We start from the raw sequence: 20,979 nt of genomic DNA on the forward strand, positions 1-20,979 counted from the left end.
CGCCATCTTGCGTAAGGGCAAAAGAAGGGGCCCTATGAGCAGCCGCTACACTTAAGAGAACAGAAAGGGAGGGTGTGACCAGGCGCCATCTTTAGTCAGGGCATGAAGGTGCGCGTCGGAGTCGCCATCTTTATGCAGGGCACAGTTGGCGCATGAGGTACAGTATAGTGTGGAAATGGTTAAGATCCCACGGTGTGTCACACACTATACAGCTCTCTAAGCTCACTAAGATACTACAGCCACTTCTGGGGTGGAGAGCAGCCCCCAAGGAGCATGCAGGGCTTTGCACCACAGTGGGGAGAGAGGGCTACCTCCACCCTTACCTAGCCGGCCCTGGAGTTGGTAATGGCCCACATGAAGCACAGGACCTGGGTGGGGCCTGCTTCTCAGAGCTGTTGAGCCCCCTCAGATGTTGAAAAAAGGGAAGGGGACACAATGACTAGACAGCAAATGTGAAAAATCAGGACGGGTTGGGGGGTAATAGGAGCCTATATAAGAAAAAGACCCAAAAATCGGGCCATCTGATCACCCTAGAAGGGGAGTATCTCTGAAAGTGAGGCCCTCAATGTCTCATCCAGCCCCCCAAATAGGGTTGCCAACTTTCTGACTGCAGAAAACTGGCTACCCTTGACCCGCCCCTTTTCTGAGGCCCCAGCCCTGCTCACTTCATTCGCCCTCCCTCCATCACTTACTCTCCCCCATCTTTGCTCACTCACACACTCATTTTCACCGGACTGGGGCAGGAGGGTAGAGTATGGGTGGGGTGAAGGCTCCTGTTGAGGGTATGGGCTGTGGGCTGGGGCTGGAGATTTGGGGTGCAGGAGGGTTAGGGCCAACGCGTTCAGAGTATGGGAGGGGGCTTGGGCTGGGGCAGGTGGGTGAGGGCTCTGGCTGGGAGTGTGGGCTCATGGGGAACCAGGGATGAGGGGTTTGAGGTACAGGAGGGGACTCAGGGCTGGGGCAGGTGGGTGAGGGCTCTGGCTGGGAGTGGGGGCTCATGGGGAACCAGGGATGAGGGGTTTGAGGTACAGGAGGGGACTCAGGGCTGGGACAGGTGGGTGAGGGCTCTGGCTGGGATGTGGGCTCTGGGATGAGGAGTTTAGGGTACAGGTGAGGGCTGGGGCAGGGGTGCAAGGGGTGAGGGCTCGAGCTGGGGGTACAGGCTCCGGCGTGCAGCCAGGGATGAGGGGTTCAGGGTGTGGGAGGCACTCCAGGCTGGGGCCGAGGGAGCGCGGGATGGGATGCGGGCTCTGGGATGGAGTTTGGGTGCAGGAGCTATAGCTAGAGAGATTCATAAATTCATCAGGCCTAAATGGAACAGTGTGATCTAGTCTGATCTTCTATATAACACAGGCCATAGGACTTCCCTGAATTAAATCCTGTTCGAATTAGTGCATATCTTTTAGAAAAACAATCTTGATTTAAAAATAGCCAGCCATGGAGAATCCACCACACCTCCAAGTAAATTGTTACAATGACTAATTACTCTCAATGTTTTCAGCCACCTGTTATACCTTTGTCTGCTAGGTTGAAGAACATGTTATCAAAATGTTGTTTGCCATATAGGTATTTATAAACTGAACAAGCTACCCCTTAATCTTCTCTTTGTTAAATTATATAGATTATGTTCCTTGTGTCTGTCACTGTAAAGTGTTTCGCAATCCTTTAATCATTCTCATGGCTCTTCTCTGATGGATAGACAGGTATTTTGTGTAACATACCTAATAAACAAGTAAGTATAAATCATACAGCTATAATTCCATCTAAAAGATCTGGGGCTATTGTATACAGGATATGGTGGGCTAATTATCAGTATGGCAAAAATCATGTGATCGTATGTAGTTACTAAAATCCCAGGATGGAATTACAGTAATAATTTCAAAGCTTTTTGTTATTTTAATAGCTGTCTATAGTATAATATATGGATCTAAATCCAAGAGTTCTACTTTCATAATAATTCAGCCTGCATATTCTTAAAACATAAGAACATAAGAACAGCCTTACTGGGTCAGACCAAAGGTCCATCTAGCCCAGTATCCTGTCTACCGACAGTGGTCAATGCCAGGTGCCCCAGAGGAAGTGGACCTAACAGGCAATGATCAAATGATCTCTCTCCTACCATCCATCACCATCCTCTGACAAACAGAGGCTAGGGACACCATTCCTTACCCATCCTGGTTAATAGCCATTAATGGATTTAACCACCATGAATTTCTCCAGTTCTCTTTTAAATGCTGTTATAGTCCTAGCCTTCACAACCTACTCAGCTAAGGAGTTCCACAAGTTGACTGTGCGCTGCGTGAAGAACTTCCTTGTATTTGTTTTAAACCTGTTGCCTATTAATTTCATTTGGTGCCCCCTAGTTCTTGTATTATGGGAATAAGTAAATAACTTATACACTTTCTCTACATCACTCATGATTTTATATACCTGTCATATCCCCCCCCCCAAGTCTCCTCTTTTCCAAGCTGAAGAGTCCTAGCCTCTTTAATCTCTCCTCATATGGGACCCGTTCCAAACCCCTAATCATTTTAGTTGCCCTTTTCTGAACCTTTTCTAGTGCCAGTATATCTTTGTTGAGTAATAACTTGGAAATAATTGTTCTTAAATTGATTTGCTTGCCCAGTGAAAAGATAAAGGATAGTCAGAAAGTACTGCAGAAGAACTAGTGTTTTGCCAAAAATAATTTGCTTAACTATACATTGCATCATTAGCATGTGTTTTGTAGCCATAGGGGTGTTACCTTTTCTCATTGGGTGTGTGCAATTTCTGTTAGTGCTTCTTTCATGCATCAAGGTAGATAATTGAATACAATTGAAAGGTATAAGAGTCAATTTTCAAGATTATCTACTCCAGAAACATGCATGGTATATTTCTTCAAATGGATTATTTTACCTTTAAAAAAAATCAGAAGAAGGTGGCCACCTCGTATGGAATTCTATATTTCAACATTTTTACATTTCATGATAGAAACAAATTTGTATTTATTTAAATGTATATGTAAGATTATCTCAAATTTGTTTTTATTTTAACTACATATAATATTTCCAATTTAGTTAGTGTGGCATACACCTGTGCTAACTTGATCAACTTCTTCATTAAGCACAGCAGCATGCTGCCTATGCATTAGGTTAAACTGTCACACACACACACACAAATTGTACAGTAACAGAAATGAATTCCCAGCCCAAAGTCACTTATATGGTCCCTATCGCCATAGTATGTGAGTGCCTCACAATCATTAATTAATTAATGTATTTATCTTCACAACACCTATGAGGTAGGAAGGTGCTATTGTTCTAGAGATGTTTAATGTTTCGTAGGAAGCCAAAGGCAGAGCTGGGAATTGAATGTAGATCTCTCAAGTTCCAGACTAGCATTTTTACCCGTGGACCATCCTTTCTGTCTTCTTTGTCCTATCTTTATTCTAAGCAGCATATACAGTAGTTGCTTTTTATATTTTGTTACTGAAGCTGGAGCTTTCCAACAATCGCAGGGCTGTATTCCATTATAGCATCTGATCTTGCAAACATTTATATGTGTTAAACTTCTTCACATAAGTATGCCTCCTGAAGTCAGTAGAATTATTGAGGGCTATGAGGGATGTGTGATACAGGAAAGGCTTGTGTGTTTGGGATTATTGTGTCTGGGTTGTGTGGATTTGAAAGGGTCGCAGTTGGGCTCTGGGTTGAGCAGTTGGTCCAAGTAATCTACCATCTGTGCAGTCTCCCTCAAAATCAATGAAACTGTTGCATGCAAATAAACTGTAGAGTAAGGGTAGTGATTGGTTGAGTTCTCTCTGATATCACAAGGGCCTTGGGCTGCTGGCAGGGCGTAGATACATGCCTTACTGTAAGTGTATGCTATATGGACATAATTCATAAATGTCTGAGAATTTAAAAAATGGATGGTAACAGACTGCAAACCCCACTGATGATTCAACCTTGTCATATTCTGAATTAAAAGAACCCTCAGCCATGCTTGTAGCTGCTTCCATCGCTTCTTATTGACTCAGACATTTTAGGCTTCAGAGTGACATACTGAGTGACATTCCTGGATTATATAGAGATGTTTGTATATTTTAAAAGATCTTTAAAACTTTCTGGTGGCATTTGAACATTCATCTGCCCTATTTGTAACATACAAACATTCACCTGCCATATTTGTAATGTAGGACTAGACTAGTGCATGAGTCAGACAGTGAAACTGTTAAACACGAAACGGACTATTCTACTTCCCTTGTCCACATTTTTTGGGGCAGGAGGAGGGAAGACCCCAGCATCGAAAACAAAAAGGTAAATACTTACAGTTTAATGCTCTGCAGTATTACCTGTAAGACGAGGAAGTAACACCTGAGTGAGAGATGCTTGCCTAATTCACGTCTGCTGGATCAGACCCATGTTTATTTATTAGATTCTTTTTTTTTTTTATTTGGACTGTTGGATTTCACTTATTCACCCTAACCAGCTGGGCTATATCAATGGGTTTCTTAGCTCTCCAAGACAGTCTTAGAATTGGGACAAGCAAGTGAGCACGGACTACAGTACTTTCACCATCATTCTGGATTGCCATTCCTCTCCATGTACATACAACTACTTTCTCTTCTAAGACAAACTGAAAGCCATATAGAAGCCTGTAAAAAAATCACCCAACTTGCTAACACATGTTGTGCTGTGGGGCTTCTCAACCACAGGTACATATACCTCCACTGCTGCTGTAGGCTTCCACTCCCTGCCTGTCCTAAACTTACTGCATTGCTGTTGCCCAATTCTCATTCAGTTGTACATGTGCAGACACAAAACAGAGCTGGGGTTACAGTGCACAGAACTGATTGGGAAATGTCAGGCAATGGCTGGCAGAGCTGAGGACTTTCTCTCTTAACTGGGTGCAACAGAAAATCTTTGGTGCTATGCAGTTGGGGTCTGGTCCGATGAAGTACTGAGGGCTTTGAACTCCTGTTGACTTTGATGTGAATTCAGTGTGCTCCTTACCGTGTAGCAGTGGGACCTATGCTGTGATGCTTTCAATTGCTGCTGGTCTGAAGTCAGTTTCAAAAGCAAGCCTCCCATATGGCAGCAGGACCTAATAAGGCCGGGCTGGTTCAAAATTTCTTACGTAATATTAGGATGGATATTAGAGAGTTCTTCTTTAAATGTGTGACAGTCTGTTTACTTGGTACAAGAAATGAGCCAATTATTGATCTTAAATGAAGAACTATATATATTATTGGCTAATTATTTAACATTGTTAATGTTAATCTGATTAGAAGAAGGCAAGTCATTAACTGCTAGGGTGACCAGATGTCCCGATTTTATAGGGACAGTCCTGATTTTTGGGTCTTTTTCTTATATAGACTCCTATTACTCCTCACCCCATGTCCCGATTTTTCACACTTGCTGTCTGGTCACCCTATTAACTGCTTATATATCTGTATGAATGGCATATGGCATTATATCAATGACAAACAACAACAAAAGCGGCAAAGAGTTCTGTGGCACCTTATAGACTAACAAACATATTGGAGCATGAGCTTTCGTGGGTGAATACCCACTTCGTCAGATGCATTCACCCATGAAAGCTCATGCTCCAATATGTTTGTTAGTCTATAAGGTGCCACAGGACTCTTTGCCGCTTTTACAGATCCAGACTAACACGGCGACCCCTCTGATACTTAATCAACAACAAATCTCTAGGCAATGCAATTACCTTTCAAGTGACATAGGCCAGTGCAGCGTATGTCCTGCAAGAGAGACACCCTATGTTTCTGCAGACACGTACTGTGTAGCCCCATTTGGCATGCAAAGGGATAACTCTTTCTGATCAAACAAAAAGATAAAAAACAATCAAATGGACCATTAACTGGAGTTATGGGCAATTTCCATGAGGTTACTGCAATGTCTATTTTACCAAATCTGTGGCAGCACCATAAAAGTTGTGAAGGAAAAATATGTATTGTTTTGAAGCAGTTAACAACTTGCCTTCTGCTAATCAGATTAACATTGCTTAGCCTTATCTTAAATAGCAGTATGTTTGAGGAGATTACAGTAAATCCTCATACCAAGTGTAGTAAGATAAGGCCCTGAAACAAACTCTTGTATCAAAGGCCCAGTCTGAGGCTTGAAGCCTGAACCAAAGCACTTCCAGGCATTGCTAAGCAAAAGCTGGGCTGTAAGCCAGAGGCAGTCCCCACTCACAGAAGTTGGCAAGAAGAGGGCTGCTAGAAGCAGGTGAATCCACACATAAGTGCTAATAAGAGGGACTTGTGCCAAGATAGCATCAGAACACTCCACAGAGATAACAAGGAACAAGCAAGTGCATCTTAAAGACAGGATCAAAAGGACAACATGCTGGATAGATCTATTTGAAACAACATGATCAAAGGAGGAGACAGCACTCTAATGAATCAAGGGGCAGTACCTCAATACGTCAGTAGGGATGAGTAATCTGTCCTGTAACTGTATAAAAATAAGTCCTGGAGTGCACATCTTTTTCTGGCCTAGGGGGCAGTGGAAAGTCTGCCACTGACTGAGCCGGTCCATTGCCAGGGGGCACAAATTCGTAGTATGTCTTGTAGAGTTTCTTGTTCTACCTTAGCCTCCAATGATAGAACAAGAAACAAAGGGCTTAAACTGCAGCAAGGGAGATTTAGGTTGGACATTAGGAAAAAGTTCCTAATTGTCAGGGTAGTTAAACACTGGAATAGATTGCTTAGGGAAGTTGTGGAATCTCCATCGCTGGAGATATTTAAGAGTAAGTTAGATAAATGTCTATCAGGGATGGTCTAGACAGTAGTTGGTCCTGCCATGAGGGCAGGGGACTGGACTCGATGACCTCTCGAGGTCCCTTCCAGTCCTAGAGTCTATGAGTCTATGAGTCTACGGGAAACTATTACAGTGCTTCGTTTGACAATAAACCTGGCTTGGGTTTCTCGTACCTTCCTAGAGTCTGTGGTCTTTGAGCGTTCTCTCGGGGTTTGCCATATCAGCTATCTGCGCAGAACTGGGGCAGCACACAGAGGGAACATGCATGCAGCCGACTGTTATCATCGAACAAGAGCAGAGCACCATACCGGTAGCTACTGACAACACCAAGACATTGTATTGGAAAAGCCTATCATCCATCCTACTCTGGCTGAGCTCTTTGCCATTTCAGAAATGAAGTACAAAATGAAGGAGAGCAATGGAGACCTCGTCACTGCACATGTGATTATGTGGATCCACAGGCCAAAGGCTCAGAGGGACGAGTGCAACAGGTGCACACCTCACTACAGCCCAAGGGTGGTTGTATCAGTGGCAGAATAATTGTGCTTATGCTTAACCTCTTTACCTGAGCTTTCCTCAGAGGAACAGGATTTGCTGTAGTGTTCTCAAGACACTCCATAATGAGCCTGATCCTCTCATTAATAGCCTGGTCCTGCTCCCATTCAAGTCAAGAGCAAAATTCCCATTGATTTACAGGATAAAACCCTTCCACTGCTGTAATCAGGAGTAAATTAAACCAATAAAAGTGTAGAGAATAAGAAACTTAAGCCCTTCATTTTTTAAAGCCCCAGTTCAGTAAAGCACTTAACACATGCACACATTCTGAATTCCCATTACGTTATCCCCATTTCTTAAGTGCTTTGCTGAGTCACGGACAGAGTGTGTCACAAATAACATTCAGTGGCAACAGCAGTCTTACCATTTGGTATTTACTTCTCCATTGTGAGTGGGAGTTAACTTCCTAACAATGACAAATGAGAAAGAACTGTAAAGGTTCCAGAGGCAACGCTATAAAAATCTTTTTTGCAGCTATAAACAGCCTTTTATAAATCATCAACTCCTCAGATGCAGATTTCAGAGATATCTGGTCCACAGAGAGTTCCTTTGAAGATCCCAATGCAGATGTGGATAACACCCATGATAGTATGGTCTTCTCTAATTTAATGCCAACTTTTATGCCAAAATAAATCTGTATCAGTATTACACCCCTACAGTGAGCAGAGACTCATTGACTGACAAGGTATTGAGCTGAAAAATTAGTATGTTAACAAGAACATAAATAAAAATAAATAGTCAAAAGATTTCACAGGGATTAAAAAAACAAAACACTGTTAATATGACAGAGTATGAATTATGTTAGTAAATGTTTGGTGTTAAAAACACTTCAGGTATAATTTTGATCTCACTTATATAGAGCAGGAATAACTTCATTGTCATGAACAGAGTTATTGGTACGAGGTCACATTCAAGCCCTCAGGACTCAATCCAACTCCCTACTGACTTCATATGGGACTTGGTAGCAGCCCTTTGACTATATTTAAAAACAAAACAAAAGCAAAACCCCAGGTGGCTTAGATACAAATTATATACATTTTATTCATTTTAAATAACATTCTTCTGTATAAATTTGACATATTCAAACCATACACAGCTTTTTTAGAAATGCATTTGTAAGCTTAGTATATGCTTAGAAGACACCTTATTTGGATGTGTTGCAAGCCTGCTGGATTTTAGTTGGGAGCAAGTGTAATTTGAATGTTTTAGGCCCATGTTTTATTTTAATTGGAGACATAAATAGCAGAGTTTCTTGGAAGCTAATTTTAAAACTTCACTTTAAAGAGAAATTTTGTTGAGGCTTCAATCTTAGGTCCTCATTTTAGAAGAGACTGTACCGATTGTCTGCCACCATACTGGATCGCTTATATTGCATTTAACATTTGGAATAAAGATACTGTACATCAGAGGTCAACTGCCCCAGAATGCCATTACAATGGTGAAGAGGCTCCATCTTGCCTCATAAATTCCTTCTGAGGGTCTAAGTTTATTTTGCCTGGACCAAGGGAGTGACTATTTCAATATATGATACCTCATGCTAACTCCCCAGGCCTAACACTTCATGCAGTTATTTCTAGCTATGATGGTTCATGAGATACAAGACCTTAAATTCATATTAGCCCCATTATATTTTTGTATGTCTGCCACATCCTGTATTCAAAGACCAGCATCCTATCTTGTGATCCAGCCAGGGTGGCCCTGTGCATATTATAAAGTTACTGTTTTTCCCTTCACCCACACCATCAGAGGAGTCTTTTTGTTCTCAGGTACTTGACTAGGATTTCAGTTGCCTCATCCAAACCAGCAGGGGCATGTGCCAAAAGGGTGCTCACTTCCCATGACATGAGCATAAGATCATTACCATTAGGAACAGCAGCCATTGATCTTTCACAATCATATTTCTCTGGACTGCCATGTCCCCCTATTACTCCTTTTTCACCATTCACACATAGCTACTGCATCATACCACCCACTGTCTCACCCAAAATGAATGCTGTTGTCCTGCAGGACTGCATACTATTTGGTTAGCTGCTAGCAGGTGGAACAATGATAATCACCAAAGGTGTGGGTATCTGTAGTAGGAAGGTATGATGACCAGCTGGCCTAGTGGTCAGCTCATGGCCGTATGGTTTCTGCTAGTCTAGTCATCCCAGAGGGGTCTGAGCTGCAGCCTCAATCACCTACCCCCTCATGCTCTAACTGCTCCATCACCATTCAGTCACTACAAAGGGGACAAGGCAAAGGGACCCAGGCTCATCCAATCCAGCAGGTCTCAAACCAGGGCCCTTGGAGTTTATCAACTTGTCCTGCCAAGTTACTGAGCTACTCCAAATTACATTCCCCCCAGGTCATTTCCCACCAGTCTGGAGCTCTTCAGTTTGGGGCATGGTCACTGCCTTAGTAGACTCTCCTCAGTCTCTTAGGGCTTTCAACTCCCAAAGATCAAGTAGGGGGCCCTCCAAGTCCCTACTGCTAGAGCAACTTTCACAAAGCTGTTACCACTCCTGGCAGAGCATCAGCCTCACTTCCTGGTTACTACATGCAGACCATACTCCATGGCCTACCAGTCTCCTTTTAAACTCTTTCTCCACTGAGAACATGCCCTGCACCTGTTGAGGGGTGGGGCCTCCCAAGTCCAGAATCACTCTATTGCCTGCCCTGGTTCAGCGTGATGCCTGTAAATGCCATCACAGTATCAATACTGATACTGCAGCCATCTGTGCCCAGTACCCTCGATGCCCCATCCCTAAACTTGATGATTAGCCTCTCCGCTGGCTCTAGTGCACCGGTGCTGTCCTCTTCCTACTTATCCGTGCATGTTCCAAGCTGCTGCGGAGCAGACTCTGCATCCCAGAAGCTCCGTGGCAAGTTATAAAATGAACAAAACGACAGGAGGCCTTTGGCAAGCTAAGGTAGCTGCCGGTGGACATTTCAGGCAGTGCTATGTCAGGGTGCACGCTAAGCTGATCAAGAGATACAGCTAGCTCATTTTCTTCCTCTCTTTGTAAAGATGCTCAGGTATGTGGTTAACAGAGGGAATACAAGCAGGCTCCACTCCCCAAGATCATAAAACTAGGCTGAACCTCAAGCAGGGGAGTTTCTCTTTAATCGTGTTCTGATTTCTTATTCAGTGATTCATCTTAGCAGAAAGACATGACTGACTGCAACTATTTTTGTTTCTTCTGCTGAGTCATTTCACCCTCCCATAGGCATCCTCCCTAGTGCCTCACTTCTGTGATGTTTCCACTCTCTGCTAGGCTGAGGTTAGTTCCAAAACAAAGCCTGCTATATGACAGAGTATCCCTCCACAGTTCCAGCAAGGTCAGTCCAGTTTTGAAAAGTTTTATGCAAGTAGAGTCCCAAGGAAAGATTCAATTGACTTCTGGAGGCTTTGGATCAGACCTCCAGGATGTCTATGAGATGTTTTCTCAAAATTTGTGAGATCATTTGGCATCAGAAAGGATTCCTAAATCCTACTGCTCTCTCACTATTACAAAGTGTAGGGGGAACTGACCTCGTCACTCCATCAAACATGGGCTGGGATACAGTGCCTTCATATTCATTTCTCTTGTTTTGCTTTTAAAGCAGAAAAGGGCCAGAACCAGAACTACACACCCTCATTTTCAATGGTGGGATAGAAGGGGTCAGTATCTGAACTCAGAAGCAAACTCTGCAGCTGGCCACTCTCTCTACAATGGGAGAGAACCAAAAACCAGGATCTGAAATCCAAATGAGACGTGTCCCATCCCTGTGATAAAGTAGCCTGCAGGCTTTCCAAGGTTTCAGGAAGGAAAATTCGGTAGCCGTTCTCTTCTTTGCAAACTCTCCTCAAGCTCCCCCAAAAGACTTCGGACAGGCCACAGTGCTCGCTCTTTCTTTGCCTGTCAGCATTATTGCTCTATGAACTATTTCCAGAATCTAAAAGGGGGGGATCACTAAAATCGCCTATGAAAAGTTACTTCTTTCACTGTGTAAAGCTCAGGCAAGTAGATATTACAAAAGGACAATGCCAAGTAATTACAGTTTTTAGTCATTCTCTCCATTGTCATTAATCCACTCTTCAAAAGCTTTGTGTGCAATCCTTTCTCTTTCCCCCCCTTCTATTTTATCACTTAAAACATGTCTGAATGACTTGAATCTAACTTCTTATAAACTTAGGACCTCATCCCAAGCCCACAGCAGGGAATGGCAGACTTTCCATTGACTTCAGCGGGCTTCAGATCCGGCTTATCCATGGTCTATCACACCCTGCTATCACTATTTTCCTTGCCCTTCATCTCAAATTCCCTTTGTTACGTTTACTTGTGCCACATCTTAAATTAGACTAATATCTTTGGGGGCAGGGATTGTAACTTATTGTGTGTATGTACAGTACTGAGCACAATGCATCCCCTACCCTGACTGAGGTCCTTAGGCACTAGTGGAATACAAACAGAATAAATAAATTAAATAAATAAACAAACACTATTCTCCTTTTCCACTCTGTTTCTGATAATGCATGAGCCAACGATAGCTCAACTTGGTTAACTACCTTGTTTATCAGCAACATTGTTTTTAAATGTTTGCAAAGCACCACCACCCACACATCACAGCTGTATAGGTGGTGTCAGGGCAGGTTAGGAGAAGGGCTTGATTTGTGACATTAATTGTATTGATTTTCATAGGACGTTAACAGTTTGCCAAGCTCAGAAAAAAAATCAAATGATCCCATTTAAACTCCATTAAAGTGAATGGGAGGCTTTCCATTGGCTTTAATAGGAGTTGGACTGGGCCCAAAGACAGCCTGTGAGTACAGTGAAAAGAGTAAGGGAGAGAGATTGGATGCGGCTCTTGAAAAGGACCATGTGCCAAGCTGGTGCTTGTGAAGCACGCTGAAGAAGGGCAGGATGGAGCTGAGGTGCTCCATGGCATTATTTTTACACTGCGCAGAGGCAGACAGAATGCTTCAGGGGTCAACGAAAGGAGCGAAGTGTCCAGTGCGCCTTACACCTGCTGGCAAAAGGTTCAGCATATGCTCCCCCATTGCCTGCTGCCAGCTGTTAACAGGACAGGAGAGGGCGTCTATCTAGGGGTTATGGCATGCTGTTAGGTGTTCTAACCAGCTGCTCACAGGCCGTTATGGTCAGAATTCTTCCTTGGTGGTGCATGGATGTATGTTCACCATCCACATTACACCTATGTGTAGGAGCCTGTATTCAGGCCTACATCTTAGAGTCACCTGGGGGGACAAGGCGGCATCCTGCTTCCATGTGGCTATCTCCATTCTGCTGAGCCAGAAAATGTCTGTCAGCTGTTAACTGTGCTCCCTCTTGTAAGAGCTAATCTGTTTCTGCACAAGAACAGTAGGACTTTGCATAACCAATGGACCTTTGTGTATTTCTTGGCAACTGAGGCTCCTAACTCTCCCCAGCATACAACAGCTTAAAGCTACAAGAACTTCTAGGCATAAATTGCTTGACAGCGTCTATATAATTTGTTTTTTTAACTAGAATTTTGCAATGAAGAATCTGATCTGTAAACTCTTAGGTGACGTCCTGGTTCCACTAAAGTCAATGGGAGTGTTGCCATTATCTTCAAGTGGGGAAAGGCAAAGCTCAGCACCTCTAAGAATCCTTGATCACACCAAGCAGTCTTTATTCACACGAGCAGTCTTGTGGACTTCAAAGGAATTATGCATGTGAATAACAACAGCGCATGTTCATCATGGTTTTCAGGATCAAGTCATAAATAATTATGTATTTGTAACAGCATGTTTGCATTTTGTGCTGGCACTTCACAGCAAATTACCAAATGTTACACCTGATCTCTGGAAATCGACTAGTCTCTATTCATAACACTATGGGCCATACCTTTAAAGGAGTTGGGGAGTTTGAACCGTTACAGATAACGAGTAGGAAACAGACAACTTTAAAAAAATTTCAGTGATATCAGAAGAAGAACTTTAAATGATGGGTGTTCGCCAGAGGCCCAGCTCCAGCAATATTGCCATCTGATTTACACAATTTTAAACAAACTCCATATTTTTTTTACAATGCCACTAACCGCTGTACAGATAAAATCTAGATGATAAAATATGACTCATGATTTTTTTTTTTTTACAAATAGTTATAAATACTATGGAGAGAAGATATATTACATTCTATGTACAGAACACACCATTTCTATCAGGGTAGGATACTAAGCCTAGCTTTTATTTGTACATGTGACCCTGAGATGTCTTGTCTTCCCTTGTACAGTATGTATACAAGTTCATTAACTCCTTCTACTGAAAGTGGATTTCTGTGTTTTAACAGTATCATCACTTTGTATGAGAATTCAGAAAGGGAAGAACAGTGATCTTTCTCCCCCCACTCCCAGACATTTTCATGATTGACTGTTTCTGCTTCCCAAATTGTTGGAGAACTGAACATGGTGACTTTAGTATGTGTGTAACATATACTCATTTAGAAGTCTCTTAGCAGTACAATGAAATGAACATGATTTCCTTTTTTATATATAAAAACACAAATTCGTACCAGGAAATAAAACGAAGTCTTTACAAACGTCTATTTTCTGAAAGTCGGCTGTTAATTAAACAGGCTGCTTTTCAAAATATAGGCTACTGGTGTAGGCCACCTTAGCTTGGCTGGAAGTCAAAGTAGCTTTAGATTAATCAAGGGGCACTGGCTACTACCCCCCTCCATCTTTTCATATAAAAATATACTTTAAGCTCAGCATAATTTTATGTAAAGTCCTTAGCAATGAATTCTATGGATCGTCATGGAAAACAATACACTGAATGCATTTCATAATTTTACCTGAAATTCATATGCACTACACTCCTTTCCTGCTCAACAGCAAGCTACGCCATGTCCGATGTAAAAGAATACGTGGGTAGCAAATTCCTTTGCTTGGAACCTTGGTACAGATTTTGATACCCCTTCAACGAGGATGGTAATTTTTTAAAGCCAACTTTGGAATAGCTGGAGTGACTCTTGTTTTAAGCTTTATAGTTATGCATGGGAGTTGTCAGCGTCAGCTGTCCATTTGGTGCCACTTCATTTCCGTCTTCCTCCAGTAAGCCTGAAACATCAGCGTTGGGTATGCTGTCATGGTAGCTGCTAAAACTAATGTTGTCTTCTTTGAGCTCAATGGTCCAAAAAGGAGCATTAAGTTTTCTGTTTTGATATTCACGGTACATGTAGACAGCACCCACAAACCCCATCAATAGGACCACAACAATGATAATAACTGTCAAAATAATGATGTTAAATTGAGTCCAGGAGACGTCTGCCAATGCAGAGGTACTATTGTCAGAGGAGTTGATAGGAAATATAGTCTGCACAGTTGTTGGCGCTAACGTACTGTTTATCACCGTAGTTGAAAATGATGTTGGCCTGCTGGTGTTAGGAGCAGCAGTTATAAACCCTCTAGATTCAGGACCAGGAATGACTTCTACAAATAAAAATGAGACATGTAAATTAATTCACACACAAACAATAAAATACATGGTGAGCCATGACTGCAGAACAGGAAATAAATGGCTCTGCCTATAGATCACTGTTAGTATGAGAGCAACAAACTAAAATTTTAAGGTCAGAATTGTTCAGGTCCCATTTACACATCAAAATATTTGGCCAGATGTTCAAGACAGCTCAGCGCATTGAGGGCTGAGTTCTTTTGAAAACCTGGTCATAAGCATCACAATGGGAGCTGCTGGGTGCTGAGAACTTTTGAAAACCTCCTCCTTGTTTGGGTGCCCAAATAGGAGCTGAGCTCTTTAGAAAATCTGGCCCCGATTGTGGGTGCTCTGCTCTTGAAAATCTGGCCCACAAGACCTTGATTACTCATGATGAATTCAAGTCACTCCAAGTGCAACTCAACTGGTGAAATGTTGGCTCCATGAAGTCAAAGGAAGTTGTCCATTCAGTGGAGCCAGGATTTCACCCATACAAAAGGTTTTCTGAAGAGAACTTTTACTAGTAGGGGCTGAGAAGGAGAATCACCTCTGAAAGGCTAATTTGGTACAGGCAACAGGAGCTGGGGATGCTCAGCCCTTCTCAGGATCAGCCCCTAAGCGCCAGCAGTAGGGAAGTGATTATACTTTAAAGCCCAGGACTTAGAGGTGGAAAGATCCCTAACCAGAACATGTTACAACTACACAGAGGATTTAGAATGTTTCTGCTCCATGGACCTAGTCCTGCTCTCAGCTACATCCATCCCACTCTATCCATTTTAATGTGATTGCCTGAGCGAAACTAAGAAGAGAATTTGGTCCTGTCTATCTTAGGTATTTTTATACCACCAATCACTGCAGTACTGAGCCACTGAATAAAGTTCTTAATAAAAAGCTATTACAAGTTACAAAAGGTCAATCTCAAATAAGGTTCCCACACAAAACAGTCTAGTTAGAGGACAGTTAAGGTTAAAATATTGTTGACAACCTAATTGACTAGCCTCAAGCTTCCTTATCATATACGTATTAAAATATATGCTAGCCATTAGACACGCTAGAAATGCACAGGGAAGGTATCCACCCAGCTCCTCTCCATCATATAATAAATGACCATTGGCTCTCACTCAGACCAATTTCTACCACCACTCAACCTTAGCTTTGTCTGACTAGTGGTTTAATTAGACTATGGTGCTGATGGCGTTGCTGTGAATGTGCATGCTGTTTGGAAAATGCACGCTGTTGGATTTATAAGTACAGTACAGACCCATTTACGCACAAATCTGCTTAACACGTGGTAGCACCATGCCTCCCAGTGCTACCTATTTAACAAGCGAGAATTGTTAACACGCAGTACAGGAACTTGATATGTAGTGCTACAGATTTGCTCACTACCTCACTGACACAGAAATCAACAGGAAGTGTGGAGTGGAAATGTGTTGTGTCTTTACTGCTGATGGGGGGAAGAGCAGGGGGGATGGGGCAACAACGTTAAAGCCCAAATCCCGAGTGCTTCAAGGATCCTGCTTTAGTCTGCTCCTGTGACTAAGCAAACATAAAGGATCAGTTTTCGTGAGTGGCTACTTATTTTCGGTGCTCCAGTTTTCTCAGTATCCAACCTGAGACTCCTTAAAAGGTGCTGAGCATCCACCCCATGAAAACTGGACCCCTTTCAGTTGCCTCAAGTTGGGCTGCCCAAAATTGAGGCCTCCAAATTCACTAGTCACTTCTGAAAATCTTGGCCCTAAAATCTCATGGTCGAGCAACATTCAGCCAACAGGGAACAAAAATGCAGATCTTTTAAATATTAACATGGAAAGGAAAACAGGTGTCAAGGAAACACAGTAGCTGCCTGTGAGCCGGGAGGGCAGTATTTCCCCACGTCAGTAGTCAGCTCTCTCCCCATGTCATTGAAGTGGCAGGAGAGATGCAGGCTGGAAAGGGTCATTCAAAAACAAAAGCATGTATGTTACTATGGAACAAGGTCAGCCAGTCCCTGGCACACAAAACCAACGCATCAGAACGGATGGGCCAGTGTGAAACTGCTATCTGCAACCCAGCAGACAGCCATACATAACGTTACAGCAAATGAACATTCAACTTTCTACTAATCATCTCTCTTCCCCGCACAGAAAACAATCTTGCAGTCTATCCGTTCAGGAATTAGTAAGAGAATGAAGGTTACATCACCCTATTGTAGTATCTTTGAATTAAATCTCTTGGAACAGCAGGGATGATTTTGGTCCTGATATGTTTTGGAATTCTGCACTCTCCTTCCTATGTACAATCACATGTGCATGGAGCCTGCAGTCTATCTAGTGGAGCATCTTACTAACAACCACTGGGAGAAGAACTTTCTACCATTTTATTCAGGGCTATATTGTTATAAGGTAGCCTCTTCATTACCACCACACACCTGAGAGTATTAGATGCAATGAGGATGAGGAATAAGAGGCTTCAAAATCAGGCAATAGTGATTTCACATCCCTGCTCTGCCACTGGATTTGGTGTGTGGCTTTGGTCAAGTTGCTAACCGCTCTGTGCCTTAGTTTCTCAGCTACAAAGCGGAGGTGTTAGTTCTTGAAGCACTGTGTGTTATGATAAAAAGCCTTTATAACGGTGCCAAGCCTGTAAATCCCTACTGACGTGAGAAGTGCTACTGAATGTAGTCAAATAACGCAACACACCGGGGGGTTAGGAGTTTACATCCAGCTCTAGAAATCAGGATACAAACCAAATTATACATAATTTTTTGTTTCAGTTTATTTCATGATATTTCCTGCCACAGTTTTGGTGAACAGATGAATTACCGAAAACCCCTAGATGAATCTTCAATTCACAGATTTTAGAGCCAGAACAGATCATTAGATTATCTAGTCTGATTTTCTGTATAACACAAGCAAGACGAATATAGTAGTCTCTCTTTTTATACAGACATGCGCACAAACACGCATGAAAATACACACAAAAGTTCACTGCAAGAAAGGAACTTTATTAAATATTTTTCTGTGCCGAAACCTAGAAGATTCTGCTCTCCCGCAGCCAGCTGTCTCAAGCTATAGAGAGAGCTGTCTGTCAAGAGCCATTTCCAGAATGCCAAAGATTAGCCGTGCGTCAGAAACATCATGCTGCTCCTTTCAACGCAGGCAATGTTCAGACAGGCTCTTGGTAACTGAAAATGAAGCTTGAGAAAACATTATAATGGCTACAGGGGGAACTTTCTTCTAGCTTCCCCCTTGGATTGGCCCTTTTAAAGGAATGAGTTCCCATGTCCACCTTGGAAGATGCTAAAGCTGCTTCATTTTGAACAGCAAATCCCTCCAGGAATAAATATACCCAATATTCCTTCCCCACCCCCAGGCAGCTTGCGTGTGTCTGATCTGGTTAGGAAACACGGACATTGATTCAAGGAGAAGCATTTACCTTTCTTGGTGCAGTTGGCTCCCTCCGGGTCTCTGACATAACCTTCCTGACATTCCTCACAATGGAACCCGGCCGTGTTGTGGAGACAGCCAATGCATTCCCCTGTGTCTGGCTTGCACACCTTGGGTGACTGCTCTGAGTCTACATTCCCGTTACATTTACATCTAATGCAGATGCTGTCGGAATTGTAAAAGCCATTGTCACACTGGTCGCAGTTCGGGCCAGTGTATCCGGCTTTGCATCGGTCACACGTTGGAGCGTGCTGACCAGGTTCTGAAAAAAAGAGATATCACATATATGACTGAATGAGCCCTGTAAAAGAATGTTCCTTGTACCACTTGCATGTTTGCTCTGCATCACACTGATTTGCAGTCAGGTTCTAAAGTCAATGGGAGATTGCCCGTGTAAAAGCTGAACGCTTATGTCTTTAAAATGTAAGCGCCTTGCAGCAGGGACTTCTTTCTGTTCAGCCCTGTAGATCTATGCTGCCACATAAAAATAAAAACACATTTTTAGGTTTCTAAATCTTGGTGCCCAGTCATTGAGTATAGTTAGCATATTTCCAGTCAGTCAATCAGAGATTACTACTACTTCAGGACACATCTGTCTTGAGTGATGGATTGCATGGAGCATCTGGCTCATTGGGACTACACCATGGAAGTTATGAATGGACAAGAACTTTGTAGATCATCTCAACCTGGGGAAGCGGGACGGGGGAAATCACAAGGCATTGAAAATTTTATTACAACCTAAAGCTAAGGTTACTCCCCCTCACACCATTTACCTTAGAACTCAAGTATTCACCATCAACCTCTTGAAAACACACACAAATTACTAGGCCTAGCCTTGTTATCATTAATACATTTCCTTATTCTTGCTTTTATAGTAAATGTACAGGCATCACAAAAATTCAGTCTTCAAATAAGGGACCAACCACCTACTAAGTTTGGGAAAAACTGCTCTAGGCCATCTCCCTACTAGTGCAGGACTGATCCCAATAGTTTGTTCTCTAGCATTTTGTCCAAAATTAATTTGAAAATCCCAAACAACAGGGCTTCTGTCTCTCTTCTCTTGGGAGTTTCTTACATGGCCAGGGCCAGCAGCTTAAATTTCCTCCCTGATTAATTTCATCTCATCACCCCTTTGCTATCTCTCTAGTAATGAGGTGGCAAAAGCTCAAAGCTACACTGCAAAACCTGTAAGGCACAGACATCTTCACAAGCCCTGCAGCCAAGCGAAGAGCACAGATTATTTATGGCAGGTCTATTTTCTGTGTAGACTGTGTGAAATTTACCCCTGGTCAAAGGGCCAGCATGTTGCCTACGCACTGCTTCAGTTCCACTTAAGCAGGAATTAAGGGTTGCATAGGCTTGTTGCTAACTTTCTGCAGAAGGATGAATTTCACCCACTGCTGATAACACAGACTAGATGTCTTTTTGTCTGCAAGACAAGGCAATAGTTTCTTGCTCTCACAAGAAGCATCATAAATACTCCAAGAATACAGTCAATAAATCCTGCACTCCTAAATGTCACATGTCACTTCCAATAACACACTCCAGTTCCCATGAAAGAGGGATTCAAAGGCAAAGCTTACAAACTGGCGCACTAGGATAATCAACTCTGAGTACAATTTAGCTGTGAAATATATTGAAAGAAGTTGCTTTCACTAGCATACAAGAAGAGCCTTACTTATTTGGCAACTGCCTGTAGATGCCACTGTTGAACATGGGCAGCGGTTACATTCGTGGCTTGGGAGGATGCTTCTAAAGAAGCCCACCTTACATTTTTCACAGTGGCTTCCTTCCGTATTTCCTTGGCAGTTCAAACAGGTGCCTAAGAGACATCAACAAAAACAACAGACAATTCATTTAACAACAGCAGAACATTTTATCAAGGATATTTTTAAATATCTACATCGAGAGAGAGAGAGAGAGAGAGACAGACACACACACACACACACACAGAGATCTATATTGCACAGCCTAAATGTTCACAAGTAACTAGTGATTTTGGATGCCCCTTTTCTTAGGGTTAGACCTAAGACACATTCAAAGGATCTGATTTGGAGCACCTAAATACTTTCTGACCACCAGTCACCCCCTGCCCCAGTTAGGCAGTCAAAAACATAAGCACCCAAAAATCACTCGAAACTTTTGAAACTGTAGGCCTACCTATACTAATAAATTCATGCAATTAATAGTAGTCCCACTGATTTTTGGTGCCTTGGGAATACCTGTAACAATCAGTATGATGGGTTAAGGCCCTGTAAGGATCACCCTGGGGATGTCGAGGACAGCTCCCTTGATTTCTGCTGTACACTTGTTCTATCACTGCAATGTCACTGTTTAAGTTAACCAAAGAATTCAGTTAAAAGTCTATGTTGCATCTGTCTTTGGCCTCTCTGCCAATCAAAATTCATTGACACCAGGCTCAATCCTAATGCCAGTAGTACTGCTCTCAAGTTTCGGAGATTGGGCATGCGATGCAGGCTGCAATGATAGGAGGACATGAGGCGAAGTAAGAACTCCCTTGCACAGGTTACCCAGACCTTGGGTCTGAGTGCGTGGGATGTGGCTCCATTCCCAATGCACTGACCAGCAGAGCTGAGCCAAGGCCATGGGGGAGGATTTGGTGTTGGTCTAACCCCCTGGAGAAATGCTGGGGGAGCAGAGAAGGAATTGGGGTTCCTGAGCCAAAATGACTTCTCTGGGGTGCTCCTGGAACAGCAAAGCAACACATTGCCTCTTACTAGAGGCTATACCCTTGTGGCATGATCTAGCCCTTTGTCAAATTCCATTTGATGTTACT

General features: G+C 42.8%; 1 protein-coding gene across 1 annotated transcript in view; it reads right to left on the minus strand.

Annotated features, from left to right (window-relative positions):
• Window positions 1-8,381: 8,381 nt before the first annotated feature.
• The window catches only part of MEGF9 (multiple EGF like domains 9), an 89,525-nt gene continuing 76,927 nt past the window's right edge, over window positions 8,382-20,979 (minus strand). Inside the window, exons 4-6 of the mRNA XM_030536009.1 lie at window positions 19,861-20,004; window positions 18,172-18,444; window positions 8,382-14,750 (exon numbers count right to left, since the gene is read on the minus strand). Coding sequence (XP_030391869.1) covers window positions 14,296-14,750; window positions 18,172-18,444; window positions 19,861-20,004 — 872 coding nt within the window. The 3' untranslated portion in view covers window positions 8,382-14,295. The remainder of the gene's footprint in view (window positions 14,751-18,171; window positions 18,445-19,860; window positions 20,005-20,979) is intronic.

Source organism: Gopherus evgoodei, chromosome 16 (genome assembly GCF_007399415.2).
Source record: "Gopherus evgoodei ecotype Sinaloan lineage chromosome 16, rGopEvg1_v1.p, whole genome shotgun sequence".
Taxonomy (NCBI): domain Eukaryota; kingdom Metazoa; phylum Chordata; order Testudines; family Testudinidae; genus Gopherus; species Gopherus evgoodei.